The 23,713-nt window shown below is 46.0% G+C and overlaps 1 protein-coding gene across 4 annotated transcripts in view; it reads left to right on the top strand.

The window, feature by feature from the left end:
* DMD (dystrophin) overlaps positions 1–23,713 on the top strand; it is a 2,144,806-nt gene that overhangs the window by 2,043,753 nt on the left and 77,340 nt on the right. For all 4 annotated transcript variants that reach the window (XM_054973282.1, XM_054973283.1, XM_054973285.1 and 1 more), the window contains 2 exons: positions 805–890; positions 2,360–2,517. In XM_054973282.1, the coding sequence (XP_054829257.1) occupies positions 805–890; positions 2,360–2,517 (244 nt within the window). The remainder of the gene's footprint in view (positions 1–804; positions 891–2,359; positions 2,518–23,713) is intronic.

Raw genomic sequence — 23,713 nt, 5'->3', positions numbered from 1 at the left:
TAGTAATCACTAGAAACTCTTTAGAAACCGTAGTGTTGCTAGTGATTTCAAGAGAAGGGGCCTGGCATCCCTTCCCTTAACTAAAAAAAATAAAAATCAAACCAAACTCTAGTTTGGATATCATCTGCTATATGGTAAGGGCTATAAGGTAAAAGGGTATTAATGAGCCACAGCAATTTATATAGCAATTTTATATAACAATAAATTTCCCCTCTTCCAAATAATAACGTTAGAAGGCTATGTGCACTAGTATCAGTCATTCACAGCAGCTGCAGATCATAAAGTACCGTAAAATGCCTATTTGAGACCAAATAAACAACAGTAGTTATTCATGGGGAATTACTATATCTCTCAGTATGTAAAAAAGTATCAGTAAGGAAGATTTTCCAGAGTGTAGATGCCATTAAACTTTAAATTTAAAGTTCTGAAGCTTTACTTATACCCAATTCTAGCATTATCTTTATTGTACATAGATCCAGAGGAGTTAGCCGTGTTAGTCTGCAGTAGCAAAATAGAAAAGAGTCCAGTAGCATCTTTAAGACTAACCAACTTTACTGTAGCATAAGCTTTCGAGAACCACAGTTCTCTTCATCAGATGCATGATTTATTGTACAGTTACAACGTTATCTGTTTCCTAGCTATCTTTTTGATGTTATGTTCCTGGCTTGTGCGTAGGAGAAAAAATTCTGTCCTCCTTGTTTTATGCTTTTTACAACTGTGCCGTTTTATTGTTTCAGTTAAAAGCAGTGGATTTAAATTGTATATTGATTGAATCCCACCCCCTTTTGTGATTGATATCAATAGGGGTCGAACTGGAAGGATCCGTGTCTTGTCTTTCAAAACTGGTATAATTTCCTTGTGTAAAGCACATTTGGAAGATAAGTACAGATGTAAGTAATGATTTCTATATTTGGTAGTTTTATTAATTATTAATTTTTCTGCCGTCTATACTATAATTTAGAAACAGAAATAGGTTAGTTGTTCACTGTTAACTTATTATTAACTCCTCTTTATTTTCTATTTTAAAACTAATAATAAATAGGTTACCATTTCCAAGTAATCTTTATACTGTGTAATGTTTTCCAAGAAAATTAATTCTTGATTGTTTCCCATTATTTTGATGTTCCTCTTCTTAAAACTGCACTTGGAAAGATCTTCTGCTAAATCAAGAGGATGCTTCAGTCAAACACTGATGCACACACACTAAAGGCACTTTCAATATGCAGCCCACATGCTCCACTGAGGCCCCTCTCCTCCCCAGACTCCACCCTCTGAAGCAGCCGTAGTCTCCAGGGGAACTTATTGTTGTAGTCTGGAGGTCAGTTGTAATTCTGGGAGATCTCCAGGCTCCACCGGGAGATTGTCATCCCTACTCTTCAGAGCTATGACAAGATGACTTCTACATGATATATACTAAGCTCAGGCTTGTCTAGGAACTGGATATATTTACCATCTAATGGCAATAAAGGCAACATAAAATCAGATATTAAAGTTGTAGTAGGAATCATGTATAAGACTGGCACCTGTTTATAATTGTGCCCTTGTGAAATAAAATATTGAAGAGGCTGCACGAATAAAAGTCAATTTTTGCTCTGACTTTTAAAAAACCCTTGAAAAATAACCAATATTTATTCAGGTGATGTATTGGTAACTGAAGTAGTGCCAAATAAATATTTCAGTTGATCATAACCTGATTTTTTCTTCTTATTTCAAACTTTAACATATTCTCAAAATATGTGCAGTATAACTAATTCACGATAAATTAAATTGTACAAGTAATACAATGGTTATTGGATCCCTCTGTGAATTTCTGTTTGGTGGTATTACTAAAATCAATCACCATTTTAAATGAGACTTCACGTTGGGAAATGAAGTTAACATTCCCAGGAGCCAGTGTAGCTCTGAACCAGGGAACTGTAGGTCTTTCTTTTGAATATACTATAAAATACCTACATTAGAAAAAGTCTTTGGTTTTCCAAGCAACTCTTGAGTAAAAAAGTAGGTAGTCTAGCTTGCATGTATATATGATTCTGGCAAACTTCCATGGCTGCAAGTAACTACTGTTCGCTTCAAAGAGAAGCATAATAATGTGGAAGGCTAAAACATTCCTTAATTTGTAGTTTTCAAAATTAATAAATGCTGTAAAACAGAGATTTCAAAATTATCTAGCAGACCTAGTACAGTTTGCACCCCTAAATGTCTGGCAAATTTTATTCAGTCTTTTAAGAAAGAAGAAAATCATCATCATCATTATTCTCATTTGAATCTCTAAAACAAATTTGTTCTGAAATGTATATAGTCACAGTTGGCGTTTAGCCTTGTTTAATGGTTTCTTGCTACTTGGTATTCATGCAATTAGATCTGTTCAAGCAAGTAGCCAGTCCCACTGGATTCTGTGATCAGCGTCGCCTGGGCCTCCTTCTTCATGATTCAATTCAGATTCCTCGCCAGCTGGGTGAAGTTGCCTCTTTTGGTGGCAGTAACATTGAACCCAGTGTTAGGAGCTGTTTCCAGTTTGTAAGTATGCTCTTACTTTTTGCTATTTAGATTATTAAATTCTAGATTGTACTTAAAAATATACATTTCAATACAGAAGGAGAAAAATTAGTATTTCTGTATATTGTTGAAATGTGGCAGTCTCTTAAATTTTACACCAAAAATTGTCATTGATGCCTAACCAATTAAAAGTGAAATGCATTCCGTGGTAAATTTGGGAGCAAGAGAGCCACTGTACTATCGTAGGTAGCTAAATTTGGAGTTTTGGATTTGAATTTCTGTTTGGATTATGAATCACATTGGCCAGTCACTTTTGATGGCTAATCTACCTCATATGGTTGTTGCGAGGTTAAAATGGGGGAGGGGAAAAGTGCAAGATAAATTATAACAAAAACAATGAGCTGTTTAGAATAGATATTATAAAACACCAAAAAGGAGTTTTTGCATAGCAGAAAATAACTGAAATTGTGTTCTAAGAGACTTGCAAAATAAAGAAAGGATTGGCTTGTTTTCTAGAAGCTACTGTCATGGTTTGGAACATGGGCCTTTTTATATCAACTGGCCTGTGATTCACCTTTGCAAATCCAGCAAGGGAGGGGGGAGTGGTGGCAGGAAGGAGAGAGAGCAGGGCAATTAAAACACCATTTGCTATCCTTGAGTAAACTGACATACTTGGGATAAATAAATGTATGTTGCATTAGTCTTTTGGTACCATTGTAAAACTGACTTTGTGGCGTGTATCCAAGGGTCGGTTTAACTGTGGAGAAGGAGAGCATAAAGGGGCTCAGCAGCCCTTTGTGGGTGTGCTTAAGTAGCTCAGAAGGGAATGGAGAATGGAGCGTATGAAAGGGCAGGCTTGACTACTCCTTCACCTAGCGTGGAACACCCATTCCAGTAGAGGATGTCTCAGATACTATTTGGTAACTTGATGGCGTGATAGTTATTAGCAACTTTGTTTTTTCTATTCTTTTACTTAGTGCATGCCAGCTTCCTTTAAACTGTGTGCTCTCTATGAATCTCTCTACACAATACTTTTAATACGTGTTCTTGACATGTCCGGAGACGCTATGTTAGCCGGGAAGTTTAAATTTAAATGACAGAGCCTGCGGAGATTGTTCCAGAGGACACAGATTCTCTCACAGGCCCCCGCTGCCTCTTGCATCTCCCCTTCCGGAGCCTTTGCCCTGCCGAGACTCGGATAATGCAAAGTTTTAAGCAGCAAGGGTGATGAGGCGGCAGAGGGTTGTGAGAGAATCTGTCCCCTTTTGAGAATTCTCTGCTGGCTCTGTCTTTCAAAACTATGATTCCCGGCTAACATTACGTCTCCTGACACTTGATGGATACGCGCCCTGGCATCTTGTGTAGAGAGACTCTATATTTTATATTGTCTGTTGTTCAATAAAGACCTTTCTTTGGTTAAGTAAAGCTGTGCCAACTTGTCCTCACTCCTGGGTCTTCTTCTTGGGCCACTGTTAGTGCTTTGTGCATGCTCAGAGGCTCACCAGCTCCCCAAACAGCTAGTGAAGAGTCAAGCCTGTTTAGTCTGGGTAGTGGCATGCTACCAGGAAGAATCAGTGATCAAGAGAGAGGAGGGAACCTCCCTTCCGATCAGTTAGCAAACTAAGACTATGTAAACTAGTACTGTATTCTGCAGTGAGAGACTACTGGACTGAGAAGAAAGTTCTGCTCCTGGTAGATGGCAATCTAAGCTGGCAGAGGGAGGTTACATGGGAAGATCTTAAAATTAACAGTAGTTCATATGTCAGGTAGTGTTCCTGAAGGTATCTTGACCCAGATCCTTAACAGTTAAATGCCAAGTAAAGTTGCAACTTTCTATAGCCGCTGAAGTCAACGGATGTAAAAGTATGTATTTCTGCTTAGGATTGTGCTGTAAGAGTCTTAAAGTTTACTGTTAGAGCCTGCCTTTTGGCCAGGAAACTGACAAGCAGACATTGATGTATCAGAAATGTTTTCAAGAACAGCCCCATATAGAGCTCATTATAGAAATTTAAGATGCCAATTGCCAGGGAAATGGCGCTGCTAACAGAAAAGGGCACAGCTGGCCTGTCACATGAAACAAATGTATGGACAAATGTAGGTAAATCATACAATGATTTACCTATTTACAAAACAGTTCTTCCCATACTTTCATTTGTGTTTGTGCACGTTAGGTGCCATCAAGTTGCTTCTAATTTATGGCAACCCTGTGAATTAACAACCGCCAAATTGCCCAGTCATTAACAGCTTTGCTTAGATCTTGCAAACTGGAAACTATGGCTTTCTTCATTGAGTCAAGCCTTCTCATTTTGGGTCTTCCACTTTTTATCCACCTTTCTTAGCATTACTGTCTTTTCCAGTGAGTCTTGTCTTCTCATGATGTGACCAAAGTACGAGAGCCTCAGTTTAATCATTTTTGCTTCTAGAGAGAATTCAGGCTTGATTTGATCTAGAACCCACTTATTTGTCTTTTTGGCCTTCCATGGTATCTGTAAAACTCTCCACCAGCACCACATTTCAAATGAATCAATTGTCCAACTTTCATATCCATATATAGTAAAAGGGAATGCCATAGTATTAATTATCTTGATCTTGGTCATTAGCAACATGTCCTTATCCTTAAGGATCTTTCCTAGTTCCCTCATGGCTGCCCTTCCAAGTCTCAGTCTCCTTCTGCTCTGTTGATGGTGGTCTCTCTGTTGGTTGATGAGTGAGCCAAGTAATAGAAAATTTTCAACAATTTCAGGTTCTTCATTGTCAACCTTAAAATTATGTAATTCCTCAGTAGTTTATTACTTTTATCTTCTGGATGCTCAGCTGCAGTCCTGCTTTGGCACTTTCTCCCTTAACCTTCATCAGTAGTCTTTTTCAAGTATTCAGTGTTTTCTGCCAGTAAGGTAGAGTCATCTGCGTATCTCACATTGTTAATGTTCCTTCTACCAATTTTTACTCCACTTTCATTTAAATCAAGTACAGCTTTCTTTATGATAAGTTCTACATATAGGTTGAACAGACAGGGAGATAATATACATCCTGTCTGACTCCTTTGCCAATTGGAAACCATTCTGTTTCCCCATATTGCCCCCCTAGTCAGAATGAGAGACAGACACAAGTGTTTGGAGAAATGGGCCACTTTATTAAACTAAACAGCAAACAAGAAATACGGCAAGGGGCCTAGCTAGCGGTACAGGTCAGGCCCTGGGGTCATTCACTGGGACCCCGCCCTGACCTGTCTGGGCGAGCACCCGCTGCCACCGGGTGCGATCCATCCCTTGAATGGCTGTAACCCGTCCTGGCCAGGCGGAGTGTATCGCCCCTGGTGAGCTCCCCCACCCGGCTGAACGGCAGCGGGGGGAGACTGGCTTGTCCAGGGGTTCCCCACCCAAGGGCGTCTGACCTTGCAGCTGGGCCGAACGGCAGCCTGCCGCTCCTGAAAGCCCCCAGTTCCGCATCAATGGGGAGGTGCCAAGGGTGCTCACCGGCCCGCCACAGATATAACCCTAACTAAATCCTGCCACCGCAGAGGCCAAGCCTCTGCTTAGGCCTCAGCGCCCCACAAATGTCATAAAGCCAACCTAAGCCCGTGCCGCAAATCGTCTAAGAAAATGCTGTTGCCTCTATAAGAGAGGTGCACACCATTCCCTCGGTAGAGGGCAACAGATTCGGCCCGAATCTGTGGATGGGGCAAATAAATCCCCAACCCTCCTGTCATTATTTTAAACAGGGCTCTGTTGGCCATCCGCCTAGCCCTCTCAATCGCTTTGTGGTCCGTGGCTTCCCGCCAAACACGGCGCGGAAGCATCGCTGACCAGAATATTAACACGCCGGGCCATCTCCTCCTGATTTCCAGGAAGTCGTCCCGCGCCTGCCAAGAAAGGGCTACCCCTTTCATCAACCCTAGGTCATTCCCACCCAGGTGCACTACTAAAATATGCGGGGGAGGCGTCATCCTCCCCTCAAACAAAAGTGGCAGCAGCCCAGACCAACGAAGGCCTCTTCTGCCCTGCCACTCGATGGCAGACCAATGGCTGAGCCCCAACTGGGACCCGATCCAGGACCTTCGCACTTGGTTCGCCGCCCAGAAGACCATACTGTGGTCACAGATGAGGATCCGGACCCTCTCCTGACGACCCACAGCACCTGCAAAACAAATCAGCATGAATGAACCTGTCTCAACGGCCTAACGTATGACGCATAAGCCCTGGAATGCCAGCGACCTACCCTCTGGATCTCCGGGCCCAAGTATCCCATGGCTGCAGCGGTAGACGCCGCCCCAATACAGAATGAGTGGGTGCCAAATTTGACCCCCTCCAGGCCCAACTTAAGAAGAGCCTTGCCTGTGACTGCCCAGAATTGAAATTTGGTCAATGGTGAACCATCCCTGTGACAAAAGAGGATACCAGAGTTGCTCCCCTCGGGCCCTTACATAGCTCCTTAAGGCTGCCACCGGGCACAACTCAGGGATGGAACAGGGGCCGAGAACCAGACCCACCCCTTTCAGCCGCTGGTCCGTCTTGGACCTGCGTATCTTAATGGTCAGTTGTTCACCCACAAACTTCACGTCCCCAGCATTAAGCGCTTGGCCTGAGCTGTCCCTAGCAGTCTGTGGCACCAACTCGCTTACCCTAAGAGCCCCAAAAAACGCCACCAGTGATGCAGCGTGAAACAACAGCTCCTCGAAATGCGAGCTGCAAACACCTGACTATGCCGTTTGTAATCCCTTCAGGATGGTCGGCGAAATAGGCTGTCTGTCATCCTTGGGCACAACAGTCTCCCGAGACCAGCCTTCCAACATTTTCCTAATGCAGAAATCCCCTGAGGTATCAGCAAACCCCCTAACCTTAGCAGCAAAGGCCAGCGCTGCAAGTTGGCTGCGAAGATATTTAACCCCATGCCCCTTACTTCTTTGAGCAATGCAAAATTGCGCTATGTGCTTCACTGGAATGGGCCATAACTGGCGGAGGCCTGTCTCCTGCCTGAATGCCTCAAATTGCCTTATCACCCTGTCGTATGCCCTCCCGGTACTAGGGGCAATGGCTAACTGGATGGCCCTGGCGGCTTCGGTTTCCCAATCCTCCACAGCTCCAATGGAACCAGGGCTGGCTCCAAATAGGCCTCGGGGGCAAGCTGTCGAAAGCTGTCCATCTGCAGACGAGACAAGGCATCTGCCACCTCATTGTTTACGCCAAGAACATGCCTGGTCGAAAACATAATGTTAAGGTGCAAGCACCTTAGCGTAAAAACACGGACCAGATTCATAACACGGGGCGATTTGGCTGACAGGGAGTTCACAACTTGAACCACAGCCATGTTATCACACCAAAAGTGCACTGAGTGGTTACTAAGCTCGTCCCCCCAAAGATAAACTGCGACCAAGATGGGGAAAAACTCTAAGAATGTAAGATCCCTACGCCAGAAGTCGCCCTCCCAATCTACAGGCCACGGGGCAACACACCAGTGCCCCCTAAAATAAATTCCCAATCCCACGGATCCAGAGGCGTCCGAAGAAACTTGGAGCTCCCCTTCCAGGAGAAGCTCCTGTCTCCAAAAAGACACCCCATTAAATCTGCTCAAGAATTGCAGCCAGATCCCCAAATCCTCCCGCATGTCTTTGGAGAGCCTCATCTTATGATGAGGCAGCCGCAGGGTCCCCATGGCGTCGCAAAGACGCCGCAAGAAGGCCCTTCCAGGGGCCACTGCCTTGCAGGCAAAATTAAGGTGGCCCACCACCTGCTGGAGCTCCAGCAAGGAAATCTTACGCTTCCTCAGCAGGGTGCGCAACCGTGCCTCCAAACCTACAAGCTTCTCTCTTTTTTTTTTTTAGAAAAAATTTATTGGGGAGTATACTTTTCAAATTCAATACATACATTCCCTCAATATCTAATTAACCCTATCCCCCACCCTTTTCCTCCCCCCTCTCTATCGACTTCCAACAGCTTTCCAACCCTTACCCCCTCTTATTACTTGATAATTCCCTTAGTCTAAGCACATTCTAATTTTTTTCCCAGGTATTCTATCATATATATCAAATATCCTATCAATATAGCATGCTTCTATCAGTTATACTATCAAATATTCTATCAGTATAATATACATCTATCAATTATACTGTCAATATAGTATAAATCTTATACCCCTCAATATAGACCAGTATAATATAATATAATATAATATAATATAATATAATATAATATAATATAATATAATATAATATAATATAATATAATATAATATAATATAATATAATATAATATAATATATAACAAAAGTCTTATATATAGTATATATAGTATGCCCCATCAGTATATTTGTTTAACTATTCCCTTATTCATATACTCTGATAAAGGTATTACTTATCATAACCTCCCTATCTTATTCTTTAAAAAATCAGCTCTAAATTTCATCCCTCTTCTGCTATATTATAATCCAAGCTTAGATTAAAATAGATATAAATTCTTAATGGTAAAGTTACTTCTCTCTTCTGAGAGAAGCATACTATATATACTATTACGTTGGTAGATTAGATTGTATATTATATAATGAATGTGCAGTATGGTGCTGTGTGCGGTGCCACATTGGTGGCAGGGTACACAGTAGGGGTGTTAATACATATTATAATGACAATAGTATATTTGATAGAATATATGTTTAAAAGAAATAGACTTCACAAGTCCACCACATATGGTATAATGATCCTTCGTGCTTTTTGCATTTCCAGCACTTATCTGACATTTTAGCGTTCCCCAGCGCAATTTTCTTCGGTGTTAGGTACCATCTGTATATCATCTTGTATACATTTTCTTTAATATTCGTACATGTTGTAATCTTAATTGTATTCTTCCACAAGTGCTCCCATGCCTCCATTGCTATTTCTTTATGAAAATTTATTGCCCACTTCACCATCTGTACTTTCACTGTTTCATCCTCAGTGTACCATTTTAGAAGTATCTTATAGATCTTTGAGATTTGTTTCTTGCCTTCTTGTAGCATTACTTCTTCCAATTCTGTATTTTCCATTCTTATTCCTCCCCTTGAACAGTCCGATTTATAAAGATCCCTTATCTGTCTGTATTGAAACCAACTATAGCAAGGAGACAATTCTTCTTGTGACTTTATTCTTAATGTTGAATATTGTATTTGTGTTATCTCCTTATAAGTTAAACGTTGCTGTTCGTTCTCGACAGTTCTCGGGTCTATTACTTCATACGGGACCACCCAAGAGGGGATTTGATCTTCCAGATACATCTTATATTTCTTCCAGATTGTGAAGAGGCTTCTTCTAATATAGTGATGCAGAAACAGAGAGTCCGCTTTTATTTTATCGTACCATAGGTATGCATGCCATCCAAATATTTTCTTATAACCTTCCAATGCCAGAAGCTTGCAATTTTTCAACGTTATCCAATCCTTTATCCATGTCAAACAAATTGCTTCATAATATAGTCTTAAGTTGGGCAGTTGCAAGCCACCTCTTTCTTTCGCATCCTGTAACACTTTCATTTTAACACGTGGTTTCTTGCCTGCCCACACAAAATTCGAAAATTTTCTTTGCCATTTTTCAAATTGTTTAGAGGCCTCGTGCCGGAGGAGCGAAGTACGTCTTCCTCCACCCGAGCACGAGGCGAGACTGAGCCCAAGAGGGCGGAGCGGCTGAAGGCAGCCCTTTGGCTCCGCCCTCTCTGAGGCTATGCCCTAAGCAGGGCAAGGCTCATCTGTCTCCCTCCAGCCAGGAAGGCAAACGGCCACCATCCCAAGGGGCCTAAGCCCCAGGTCTGGGATGGCAGCTTTCTGTCCTAACAGTAGTCTCTTGTCCAGAGTACAGGTTGTGCATCAAAACAATCAGATATTGTTGCACATCCATATCTTTTAACATCATCCTTTTTTCAGAATTGGAATGTAGATTGAGCATTTCCAGTCTGTGGGACATTGTTTTGTTTTCCATATTTGTTGGTTATATTCTTCTTAAGATTTTAATGAACGCATGTTCTGCAGCTTGAAATAGCTCTATTGTTATCCTCCTGATTATTTGTTTCTTCCAACTGGTTTGAGTGCAGCTTTCACTAATGTCCACAAAACAGCTAACAACCAAAAGTCATTTTTTTAAAAAGTGGAACAAACAGGCAAACTGTGAAGAGCTAATGAAGTCCTCGGTCAGCAGAATTTGAAGTGGTTTAAGTGTCAGATCAGGATCTTGGAGAACCAAGTTGGAATCCCCATTTTGCAAAATAAACTTGCTGGGTGACCTTGGGCCAGTCACATACATTCAGCCTAACCCTCCTCACAGGATTGTTGTGGGGATAAAATGGAGGAAAAGAGAATTATGTAATGTAGTTTAGGTTTGGGGAGAAAGGTGGGGGTATAAATAAAGTAAATAAATAAAACTGAGCACAACAGCAATTTAACTAAACCTGATTAAAAACCCACAGTATCAGCACAGTATTAACTATCTTTCTGGAGCTTGATAGGAGTGATATCAAAGGTCTCATAGGGAAGTTCACCTTTGAGCATCAAGTTGTAACTACCTGCAGAATTCCAAAAGGGAAAATAGAGCAGAGTTTCTCTAGATATGTTTATAGGTAGGTTCATGCTAGAGAAAACGTTCTTTAAGCAACACTTCCTCAAACCATTTAGGTCTTTTAAAGGTCAGAACTGTAAATATTAAAACTAATTTAGGGCGGTTGTCTTTCATAATTAAGAGCTCAAGTGTTTCCACAGCCATTAAGGCAGATTTGAGGAGTGAATGCCAACAGTCTGGCAGGAAATGCATAGATAGTACTAAAGACTGAACTCCACTGAAAAACAAAAATGGGTCAATAAACTGAAGTGTCAGAATTAACATTTCAGAGAAGTACCCGTAGACTTCTTTTCACTGTCCTCCTCCCTTAAACACCATTTGGCTAAGAATGCAAAATACAGTGTAGAATAAAAAATACCTTTTATTTTTTAAAATTTGGAGGGGGTACAGGGGATGGAGGAAGCAAAAGGATCACTTGTATGACTTATTCTCATCAAGTTTTAAATTCCCATTTTGACTGTTAAACCTCATTGTGCACGATAAAAGACTTTTTGAAGTGATCCCTTGTGCTTGGCTAAGAACCTACTTAACCACTTCCACAGAATCCTTTCTGCATGACAATAGGTGTGTGGGAGATCAAAGCAAACATCATTAATCAGTCTCTTTGCTTTCTACCAGCTTTTTGTCATGCTGCTTAAATTAACCATATAAAATGTGGTATGTATAAAAAGCAAGTATTTTCCTGTTTAGTGCTGGCAGTCATAATTAGTCTTGAGATTTTACATAACAATACAGTTTTTTTCAGGTTTTTATAGTGAGCTGGCTTTCCACAAGTTGAGAGAACAGCGCTTCCTGAGGAACATATGATGCTTCTCTTCTATTTATTTATCCTCTAAAATCAAAAAGAGTCCAGTAGCACCTTTAAGACTAACCAACTTTATTGTAGCATAAGCTTTCGAGAATCACAGTTCTCTTCGTCAGATGCATGGAGGGCAAGAAGAAACTCCCTCCCCTCTCCTCCTCTATATCTGACCAGTTTCTTCTTGCCCTCCATGCATCTGATGAAGAGAACTGTGATTATCGAAAGCTTATGCTACAATAAAGTTGGTTAGTCTTAAAGGTGCTACTGGACTCTTTTTGATTTTGCTACTACAGACTAACACGGCTAACTCCTCTGGATCTATGACTTTTATCAACCAGTTGATCTGAAGATCGTGGTTATTGCCTCTGTTGAATTATTGCATGCATTCACTTTCACTACCAGTGCTAAATATTCAGAAATATGCACAAGGTACACTGATATGCATCTTAAGATGCCAAAATTAAAACAGCATAGAAGGAATTACTTCCTCTTATAAAATATATGATGCATACAAATGCAGTTTGGGGTGTTCCTTGATCTCTCACAGGCCCCAGAGGGGCTGTCAGAATTCAACTTTTTCCAGTTTTTTCTAGTATGGCAGCTATAGCTGTTACTGCAGAAACCATGCTTCCAGACAGTTTGTAGCATTTATTTATTTACATTATTTATAATCCACCTTTCTCACTGAGACTCAAAGCAGATTACACAGTGTTGATCAATACAATCAACAGTGGAAATATTCAACAAACAAGACAATAGGGTATGGATTGCAGAATTAGAAAACAAGCATAAATCTGAATACCGATATGAAATATGCAGAAACAAAACTTAAGTAATTTGACATGAGCATATTAAATGATGTGGAAATTCCCAGTAAGAGCATACCTACACCAACGGATAATGCCCAGTAATATAAATCACTGCCCTGTTCTTTTACCAAGTCATCTGTCTGATCCGTTTCTCTGGAAAAATTCCTGAATAATTGTTTTGCATAGTTTCCATAAAGCCAAGAGAGTGGGAGCCTTCCTGATCTCCTCAGGCAGGCCATTCCATATGGTAGGAGCAACCATAGAGAATCCACCTGTATGGGCAGCTGTTGATTTTGTAGAGTGGTATCTGCAGCAGGCCCTATTCAGACGAGCAAAGCTGGCAAAGCATAGGGGGAGAGGTGATCCTGCAGACACAATGAACCAAGGCCATGAGGGGCGTTGTAGGTGACAGCCAAAACTTTGAATTGAGCCCAGTAACTGATAAGTAGCCAATGGTGTAATTGCAGAATGGGTATAATGTGCATGCTTCACCTACTTTGTGAGAGCTTCTATAGCATACTGGTTAAGTGGTTGGGCTGCAGATCAGCACTCTGTTGGCTCAAATCCCACTACTGCTGTGAGCTCAGGTGACCATGAAATATGAAATTTTGTGGAGATGATGTAGAGACTGCACTGAGTTTACTTCTGTTCTCTCTTACAGGCATTGTAATAATAGTGCATATGTTCCCTAAAGCATTGACACACAAACATACAAGCAGTTTGTGTTTAAAGGTCATTGACACTGATGTATATCTCCTCTTAATGAGCAACTGAGTTTGTTCTCGCTCTCTCTCTCTTTCTTTGTGAAGAGCTGAAAATGCAAATTATAGGTCACTTTCCAATTTATTTGAGAAAATTTACTGAGTACATGATTGTACACCAGCCCCAGAAATTCATGGATAAAACAGCTATCTTGGCACATGTCAACTGGGTTATCAGCTTGGTCTATGGACCAGCTTTGTTTGATGGCTTTAATATACAATAACGTCATGGTCAACAGAAGAATACTTTTTTTTCCCTCTAGACCTGCTTAGTAGCATTTGACATTGGTTCATAATACTTTGGTTTTTTCTTCTGGGAAACTTGTTAATCAAGAAACAGCGTTACATTATGTTCATTTCTCTCTAGGATACTTGGGATTGTTTCTAGGGGATGCATGCTCAGCATTTGGAAATCATCACACAATATTACATTGAGGCCAGTTATTTAACATACATAAAGCTGCTGGATGAGATCTGTCTGGAGCTCATGACAGAGCATCAGTATACTAATAGCACCCAGCAGTAATTTTCATTATCTTGCAATCTGGGAGCAGTCTAGATCTTAAACAGACAGTGGTCAAATGGATGAGAGCTAACAGGTTCTTAGACAAGCCACAGAATCTAGACAAGACATGATGATGATGGTGAGAGGCGAGTCAGCTTGTATTTGATGAGGCTAGTTTCACGTGATTGAACAGATTTGCATCCTGAGATTTTTCTTAGATTTGGATTTGCTTCTTGATAAACAACAGTTTGTGTCAGAAATGCGTCTAGCATTTTGTATTTTAGCTCTACACCTTCATGATAATATTAGAGCCAGTGTGATGTAGAGATTAGAGTTTCAAACTAGGATCTGGGAGACCCAGTTCCAAATAGTTGCTCTGCCATGGAAGCTCACTGGATGACCTTGGGTCAGTCGCACACACTCAGCCTAACCTACTTTACAGGGTTGTTGTGAGGATCAAATGGAGGAGAGGAGAATGGGGACAAATATGAGGTATAATTGATATACATAAGTAAGTAAGTAAGTAAATTGATGTAATTAATGTAAATAACTAAGTTAAGAAATAATGCAGTATGCATCTTACGATTTGTAGTGAGTTCTCTGGCTGTTTTTAGGCATCACTTTTCCCTCTCCTTTTCAAATGATTTTTAAAAATATTGCCGTGTATATTGTTGAGTGTTTTCAATTCTGTTTCACTAGTTATCTTAGAACATACTGGAAATTAGTTCATCATATGCTTACATTGTTGAAAATATTATGTGCACAGTATATGTTTTTTACTTACTATTCCTAGTAGTTCATTCCTCCAGTTTGTTCTTTTGGGTACTGCCATCAAAAAATTTTCTGTCAGTTCTGAAATCTTTCTCCCCCACCCCCACATTGACTCAAGGACTTTTAGCTAATAATGGAGATGGACAGGAAGGGAGGATTTGTATGCTGATAACAACCCTGGAAATTATTTGTAGTCGTAGGGGCGGGGAGCTGCATTTGTATGTCAGAATCTGCATTTCCAGCTTCTGTAAACTGGATTCCCTGACAAAATCCTTGTCTTTCATGCACAATAGCAAAGAAATGTGATGTTTACATTACCAGGAGAGAAAGGAGAGGGGAGAATCTCCCTTATTGTTCTTTTAAATGTAAGTCCTTAAGAATGGTGAGGGGAGGAGGTTTTATTGGACACATATGTCCCTATAGCAGTGATGTTTCTAAATGGCAACAAAATCCTCCTTACTTCTACAAGCACATTCTTTGTCCCAAGGAATGAAGATTTGGTTTTTTTTAAAAAAATGGCTGCTGCTTTGAAGTTGTTCTTTCCACAAGCTTGAAGGCATTTTTTCATATAGGCTACAACTACAAGCATTTAAAAAATAATTGCAAAGAGAAATCAGGAGAAAGGTAATGTAAAACATAAATACAACAAGTATGGAATACAAAATATAAAACCCTGTTTTGTTTTGAAGTATATTTATTTATGTCATTTATAGTCTGCCTTTCTCACTGAGACTCAAGGCAGATTACATAGAGTGAGATTAGTACAGTTAATATCAAGGACATTTCCATACACAATGCCATAGGATAAATAAATGCAAGTTTACAAAGACATGTCATTAGCAAAAAGTTGAAGAAATGCTGAAATAAAGCATAAACAATTCTAGTACTGACATTAGACAAAATAGGACTACCCGGTAGAGTCTTCCTTAAAGCAACAGGTAGTACATAGGAGCACATACTTAAAGCAATAGATAGTATGTAAGGCATACATAAGTGGTGAAATGTATGGTCCCTAACTCATTAGTGAAGCACCTCTTTGACATCAGCTCCCTACAATACAGCCTCCTATCTGTGTAAAATGCTCTTTTGAATAATTCAGTGTTGCACCGTTTGTGGAAGCCTAGGAAAGTGGGGGCTCTCCTGACCTCCTCAGGCTGGCCATTCCATAGGACTGGGCCACCACAGAGAATGCACATGTATAGGCAGCTGTTGATTTCGCCCATGTGGCAAGGTGGCACCTGCAGGAGACCCTGTTCAGGTGAGTGAAGCTGCCATGAAGGGACATAGGGAGAGAGGCAGTCCCATAAATATGCCATACAGAGGCCTTGAAGAGCCTTGTATGTGATAGCTGATACCTTGAACTGAGCACGGTACCTAATAGGTAATTATAAGCATTTGAAAGCTTTTTAGAAAAAGTGGGATAGAACCAAGCCAGCTTTTTCACTCTATCATGCCAAATTCCCTTCCCTATTATAGCACCATTCCCATGCTGATTTTGGACAAGCAGGTTCTATAATTCTTAGTGTGGCATTTTTGATGGCTGAAAGTAACCCCCCCTTCCTTTTTTAATAGAAAATGCTTGATTTTTCTCCAGTTTGCTCACAATGTGACATCCTCTTTCTAATTTGAGCAAGGAGGAGGGAGGCTTCCTCATGACTAAGGCCAAATAGAAAAAGTCAATAACTTACATAGATGTTGGAATTACACCTCATGCCTTGCTTTTGAATACCAGTTCAAGTTTGAAGTATTTCTGTGAAGTGTTTTGATGCATCTCTAGGGAAAGCTAGTTCCACAACTATGAAGCAACCATTGAGGAAACCTCACACTGTGCTCAAGTTGCTCAGCCTCGGCACAAAGATTTTACAGTCAAGAGAATGCTCTCAATTAATCTTAAGGATTGCAATAAAGCAAACGTTTCTGATTTGTGCACAGTCCAAGCAAGTAATGGTCAGATGCTTGCATCATGCTCTCTGCACAATGGTCTGTCAAGGTCATTGTTGTCTACTCAGACTGGCAGCGGCTCTCTAGAGTCTCCAATTGAAGTCTTCTGCATCACCTGCTTACTACCTGATCCTTGTAAAGATTGAACCTGGAAGTTTTGAATGCAAGACTCTCACTGAGCCATGGCTCCCCCTCAAGAGTTCTTAATCCTCTTCCTAAGACTTTGGAGAAGTACTGCTGGTAACTGTCAGGGCTTGCCACCGCTGCCACTGGGCGTGGCACTGGGCGGTCTGCTCCTGACGTCATAGGGGGGCCAGGGATTCTGCAGGACCCTGCTCTGTGGAAGGAGGGGCGGTATACCTCACCCAGACTCCCTCTCAGTCCACTCGCTGGCCTGCTCAACCTGGCCTGCTTACCCTCTGCGTCCTCTTTCACCTCCTCCTCCCAGAGCTCTCCTCCAAACCTCCACGCTTGCATCGCACCGCTCTTGCTCCACATCATCACTCCCTACTCACACCCACCACCACAGGGCTCTTCCCAGCCAGCTTTTATAGGGCTTCCTTCTACTGTCCCACCCCTCTTCCAGCCTGGTCTTGGGCTGCACCAAGCAGTTGCAGCTGGGGTAGCTGATCTGGCCCCACTGACCAGCACCAGCTGTGCCTTGTTCCCTGGCTGCCCAGCCTCCCTGCCTTGGCTGATTGCTGCAGGCCTGTCCAGCTGCAGTCCCCTGGCTAGCAGCCCGGCCTGCTTGGCTGAGCTGATGGCTGAAGGTGGGTCCAGCTGCGGCTCCTTGGCTGGTTGCCCAGGGCTTCCTGCAGAGTGCCTCCAATAGCCCCACCTGGAGTGGCTTGGCTTTTGGCAACTCCTGGGCCAGGCTACTATTTTCTAGCTGGGGCGTGGCTTTGGGTTGTTGGGGCTGCTGCTGCTTCTCCTCCTCAGGTAAGGTTTTTGGGTGGGTGACTGCTGGGCCCCCAATCCCTCTGCCCTTGCCCCCTTCTGCCTTGCTTAGTCCCCTTTCCTTCCCCAGGGGAGTGGGACTCGCTGGCCTCCTTCTGTCTCCCCCTGCCTCCTGAGGCCCTGGGCCTTTGCTCCTTGCCCCTGGCACAGGCAGGTTCTGGCTCCATTTGCCCATGGGAGGGGTTGACCTGCTGTCCCCCGGCTGCCCCCTCTGCTTGCCAGTCAGACCGGTTGACCTACTGTCTGCTGGCTGACCAGTTGACCTGCTGGCTGCTGGCTGCCCCCTCTGTTTGCCCGACGGCCCGGCTGACCTGCTATTCCCTCTTGTCAAGTCTGGGGGCTGGGGCTCAGACCCCGGACACACACCCCCACTTGGCTTTGAGTTGTGGGGGTCCGGTTCAGCCTCGAACATGCGGGACATGAAGTCCGCGTCCACATGCCGTGCCCCCTGGCGGTATTTGATGGTGAATTGGAAGGGTAGGAGGGAGAGGTACCACCGCAGCACCCTGGGGTTGTGCGCCTTCATGCGATGGAGCCACTGCAGGGGTGCATGGTCTGTCAGCAGTACAAAGGGGTTGTTGGCCAGGTAGTACTGCAGGGCCCCCACCGCCCACTTGACCGCTAGGGCCTCCCGCTCCACCGTGGCATAGCGCTTCTCGGCGGGCTGGAGCTTCCGGCTTAGGAACAGAATTGGGACATCCACGCCATCCCGCTCCTGGGTCAGCACAGCCCCAAGGCCGGTGTCCGAGGCGTCTGTGGCCAGTGTGAAGGGCTGGTCAAAGTCCGGGTTCCATAGGGCCGTGGCATTGGAGAGGGCTAACCGCAGGTCCTTAAAAGCTGCCTCTAGTTCTGGGGTCCACCGGACTTGGTTGGGCAGCCCCTTCCTTAAGCTGTCCGTCAGGGGCGCCGCTCGGGAGGCAAAGTGGGGGATGAACCGCCCGTAATACCCCAGCAGTCCTAGGAATCGCCGAACCTGCTTCTTGGTCTTGGGCTGTGGGGCGTCGGCTATTGAGGCCACCTTGTCCGGTGGTGGCCTGACTCGTCCTCCCCCGACCACAAAGCCCAGGTATTGGAGTTCCTGGAACCCCAGGTGGCTCTTTTTTGGGTTCGCCCTTAGTCCAGCTCGTTGGAGGGCCCTTAAGACGGCTTCCAGGTGTTGGAGGTGGGTGGGCCAGTCGGGGCTGAAGATAATAATATCATCAATGTACGCCATGGCGTACGCCCGGCACTCTCCCAGCACCTGGTCCACCAGCCGCTGAAAGGTGGCTGCTGCCCCATGCAGGCCAAACGGCATCTTCTTGAATTGGAAGAGGCCTTGGGGGGTGGCAAAGGCCGTCTTCTCCCGGTCCTCCGGCCGTACGGGCACCTGCCAGTAGCCCTTTGTTAAGTCCAGGGCCGACAGGTAGCGGGCGGACCCCAGGTGGTCCACCAGCACGTCTGCTCGGGGCATGGGGTAGGCGTCGAACTGGGCCACCTTATTCAGTTCACGATAGTCAATGCAAAACCGGGTGGTCCCATCTGGCTTGGGCACCAGGACTATCGGGCTCCTCCAGGCACTTCGTGAGGGTTTGATTACACCCAGCCGGAGCATCTCGTTTGTCTCCTTCTCCACTGCCTCCCACCGCTTCCTGGGGATGGGGCGCCAGGTAGCCCGGGCTGTCTGCCCCGGGCTGGTCGGGATGGCATGTTGAATCAGGCTGGTGCTGCCCGGCCTGCGGGAGAAGACCCCGGTAACCCGTGCACAGAGGTCTCGTAGCTGGGCCCGTTGAGCTGGATCGAGCTGGGGGTCTACCTTGGGCTCCTCGAACTCCGGGGCTTCGGAGGTCCATGGCAGCTCACTGTCAGGAAGCTCCAACGGGTCCTCGGCCACGCCACACTCCTCTTCTGGGCGCTCATGCCACCGCTTCAGGAGATTCACGTGCAGGGTCCTCCGCCGACGCCGGCCAACCCCACACTGGACTTCATAAGTAGTGGGGCCCAGCACCCTCCGAATCGGGTAGGGGCCCCTCCATGGGTCCCCTTCCTCTCTGGGGAATACCGAGTGGTGCACCAGGACCTTCTCTCCCGCCTGGAAGGCCCTCATCCGTGCACCCCGGTCGTAGGTGGCTTTCTGCTTCGCCTGGGTGCGAGTCAGTCTGCGGTTCGCCTCGGCTTGAGACTGTTGCACCCGGTTACGGAGTTGGCTAATGTACTCCCGTGCGGTGGGCGCAGGGCTGCTGGCCTGGGGCGCCCAGCGTTCTGTCAGCCGGGAGAGCATCCCTCTTGGCTTGCGCCCATACAGCAGCTCGAACGGGCTGAAGCCAGTGAAGGCCTGCGGGGTCTCCCTGAGGGCAAACATGAGTGGGTCGATGTACAGGTCCCACTGATGAGGCTTCTCCCGTGTCATCTTCTTCAGGGCCTCTTTGATGGTCTGGTTCAGCCGCTCTGCCAAACCGTCTGTCTGAGGGTGGTAAGCCGAGGTGAACACCTGCCGGATCCCCAAACTCTGGCAGAGTTGGCGCATGGCGGTGGCACGGAACGGGCCTCCTCGATCTGTCAAGATTTCATCCGGCAGCCCCACCATCGCGAAGAACTTGGACAATGCCCGGACCACCCCCGGGGTCTGCATGGTCCTCAGCGGGATGACCTCAGGGAACCGTGTGGCGTAGTCCACAATCACCAGGGCAAAGCGGTGGCCCCGGGGTGTGCGTGGCAGCGGTCCGATGAAGTCCATCGCGATGCGTTGGAAGGGCGTCCCCATGACGGGTAGTGGGGAGAGGGGGGCCTTCGGTGGGCGGCGGGCTGCCACCCGCTGGCAGGCGGGACACGAGCGGCAGTGGGCCTTCACGTCGGCATTCACGGAGGGCCAGTAGAACTGCTCAAGGATCTTCTTCAGGGTCTTGTGGTGCCCCAGATGCCCGGCCCACGCATGCTCATGGGCCGTGCGGAGGACTTCGGCCCGGTAGGCAGTCGGCACCAATAGCTGGCGGACTTCCCCCTGGCCACTTGGGGCGCGAGCTATGCGAACCCAAACCCCTCCTTGCTTCTCGATGCCCGGGAGCCGTTGGGACCTCCGCTCATCCCGCACTAGCTCCTCCTCACGAGCTGCCGTCTCTCGTAAGCGCTGCAAGGACTCATCTGCCCCTTGGGCGTCACAGAATGGGCGATCGGCCGGGGGCCCAGCTGGGTCTCCAGTCCGTGGTTCTGCCCCTGGTCTAGTAGAGGGACCCTCTCCCGGGTCGTCGGCCTCCTCCACTTGCAGAGCGGTGGCAACTTGGGGGTCTGTCAATTCCCCTGCTGCCTTCAGCCGAGACCCGGCTATCCCTGGGGTGTCTCCTCCCAATTTCTTCGCTGCCTGCTGGAGGAGCCTGAAGAACCCCGGGGCATCTCTTCCCAGCAGCATTGGCACGGGTAGGTGAGCTAACTGGGCAACTTCCATTTGGTGGCGGACCCCTAGGTACTCTATCGTGATTAGGGCCGTAGGGTACGGCTGGGTGCGGCCCATCACATCCGTCACCGGGATCCAGCGGTGCACTGGGGTAGCAGCTGGGAGGAGCTGGGGCCGAATTGCTGAGACTGCACTCCCAGTGTCTAACAGGGCTTGTAGGATCAGCCGGCCTATCTTCACGGTGGCGCATAGACTCTGCACCTGCTTGCCAGGCGGTGGGTTATTTTCCCAAACGAGGGCACAAACCCTTGGCAAGGCCTCCGTGAGCGCGCCGGCTTGCAACCGCAGCTCCGCTGTCTGTGCTAGTTCCACTGGAGCGGCTGGGTAGGCTGCCTCCAGCTTTCCCCACATCCTATCCTGGCGTTCCTCCAGCCACAGTCCAAGCTCCGCTGGGGTGGCGGCCTTGGGAGGCCGCCCCTTGACTGGCGCCTGCGTTGGAACGTCTCTCCCCGTACGGGCCACCAACTTGTCAGGGCTTGCCACCGCTGCCACTGGGCGTGGCACTGGGCGGTCTGCTCCTGACGTCATAGGGGGGCCAGGGATTCTGCAGGACCCTGCTCTGTGGAAGGAGGGGCGGTATACCTCACCCAGACTCCCTCTCAGTCCACTCGCTGGCCTGCTCAACCTGGCCTGCTTACCCTCTGCGTCCTCTTTCACCTCCTCCTCCTCCCAGAGCTCTCCTCCAAACCTCCACGCTTGCATCACACCGCTCTTGCTCCACATCATCACTCCCTACTCACACCCACCACCACAGGGCTCTTCCCAGCCAGCTTTTATAGGGCTTCCTTCTACTGTCCCACCCCTCTTCCAGCCTGGTCTTGGGCTGCACCAAGCAGTTGCAGCTGGGGTAGCTGATCTGGCCCCACTGACCAGCACCAGCTGTGCCTTGTTCCCTGGCTGCCCAGCCTCCCTGCCTTGGCTTATTGCTGCAGGCCTGTCCAGCTGCAGTCCCCTGGCTAGCAGCCCGGCCTGCTTGGCTGAGCTGATGGCTGAAGGTGGGTCCAGCTGCGGCTCCTTGGCTGGTTGCCCAGGGCTTCCTGCAGAGTGCCTCCAATAGCCCCACCTGGAGTGGCTTGGCTTTTGGCAACTCCTGGGCCAGGCTACTATTTTCTAGCTGGGGCGTGGCTTTGGGTTGTTGGGGCTGCTGCTGCTTCTCCTCCTCAGGTAAGGTTTTTGGGTGGGTGACTGCTGGGCCCCCAATCCCTCTGCCCTTGCCCCCTTCTGCCTTGCTTAGTCCCCTTTCCTTCCCCAGGGGAGTGGGACTCGCTGGCCTCCTTCTGTCTCCCCCTGCCTCCTGAGGCCCTGGGCCTTTGCCCCTTGCCCCTGGCACAGGCAGGTTCTGGCTCCATTTGCCCATGGGAGGGGTTGACCTGCTGTCCCCCGGCTGCCCCCTCTGCTTGCCAGTCAGACCGGTTGACCTACTGTCTGCTGGCTGACCAGTTGACCTGCTGGCTGCTGGCTGCCCCCTCTGTTTGCCCGACGGCCCGGCTGACCCGCTATTCCCTCTTGTCAAGTCTGGGGGCTGGGGCTCAGACCCCGGACAGTAACCACATGGAGTACTGCTATAAGTTCATATGGCCATGTACTCTTCAGTGACAGTGCCACATAGATAACATTACAGTAATCTATTAATTCAGTGTTGGTGGCATGAATGAAAATTTCAGTGTCTTGATCTTTTACAAAGGGCATGAGCTGGAGCTTCTGGAAACCATACCTAGCTACCACTAAAACATGGATCGATCTTGTAAGCCCCAGTCATATTTTTCTTAGTGAAGCTGCATAGGATTATTGATTGGAATACAAGCACTGGACAGTCTTGTGTCAAATCCAGTTTCTTTTTAAAAAAAATTAAATTAATATAAAAATCAGCACATAGTGTCATTGTATCCTTGTATATAACAAGCATCCCCTTAATGTATTCAGAATAATAAGGTGGGTAGACATGTTGGTCTGCAGTCGAAGAGCAAGATCTGGGTCCAGTATGGATCTGAATCTTGCTCTCAGGATAACAAGAAGGGACAGATAGTGATGCTGGAACACTATTATATTCATTAACATCTACCAAGGGCCCCCACAGCCAATAAGTGATACACCAAGCTTTTCCTGCCCATGGTTTTCTCCTTCCATTTCTTTGCTGAACAGTCCTAGTAAGTTTCACTGTTTCACTAATCCCCCTTGTTTTACATAGCGTTTACTTTGTTTATGGTATAACTGAAGTGAGCCATTCAGATTATTCAGATCTTTCATTATCTGGCCTGTCTATTATATCTTTACCCTGCCCTTCCTTCAAGAAGCATGGGGCACAGTATCCTCTGGATAATAGTGCCTGATAGCATATATATATACAAGCAAAGAGACTCTGACCAACTTCACCCAGATTGGCATATCTAGATATTAATCTGTTTCTCTATGTATCTGTCAGTTCACATATCTAAAGTTTTGTTAGTAAAGTTTGGGGTGCAGGTGAAGAAGATGAAGAGGTAATCACAACATTATTTATTTTACTTGATTATTACTGTAGTTTTTCCAAGTAAAGTTAAATGTTTTTAGTTTCATGTACACTTGTGAACAAGTCTGTTATTCAAAGAACGTAATGTTAGTAAAGACTACAGTTAGTTAACTACATTGCTAGTACCAGTGCTTTTCAGAAAGTCTCCAGAGCCAAAAAAAGC

This window comes from Eublepharis macularius, chromosome 3, assembly GCF_028583425.1.
Source record: "Eublepharis macularius isolate TG4126 chromosome 3, MPM_Emac_v1.0, whole genome shotgun sequence".
Classification (NCBI taxonomy): domain Eukaryota; kingdom Metazoa; phylum Chordata; class Lepidosauria; order Squamata; family Eublepharidae; genus Eublepharis; species Eublepharis macularius.
The sequence above is the reverse complement of the archived record's forward strand: the minus strand, read 5'-3'. Positions and strand labels throughout refer to the sequence as shown.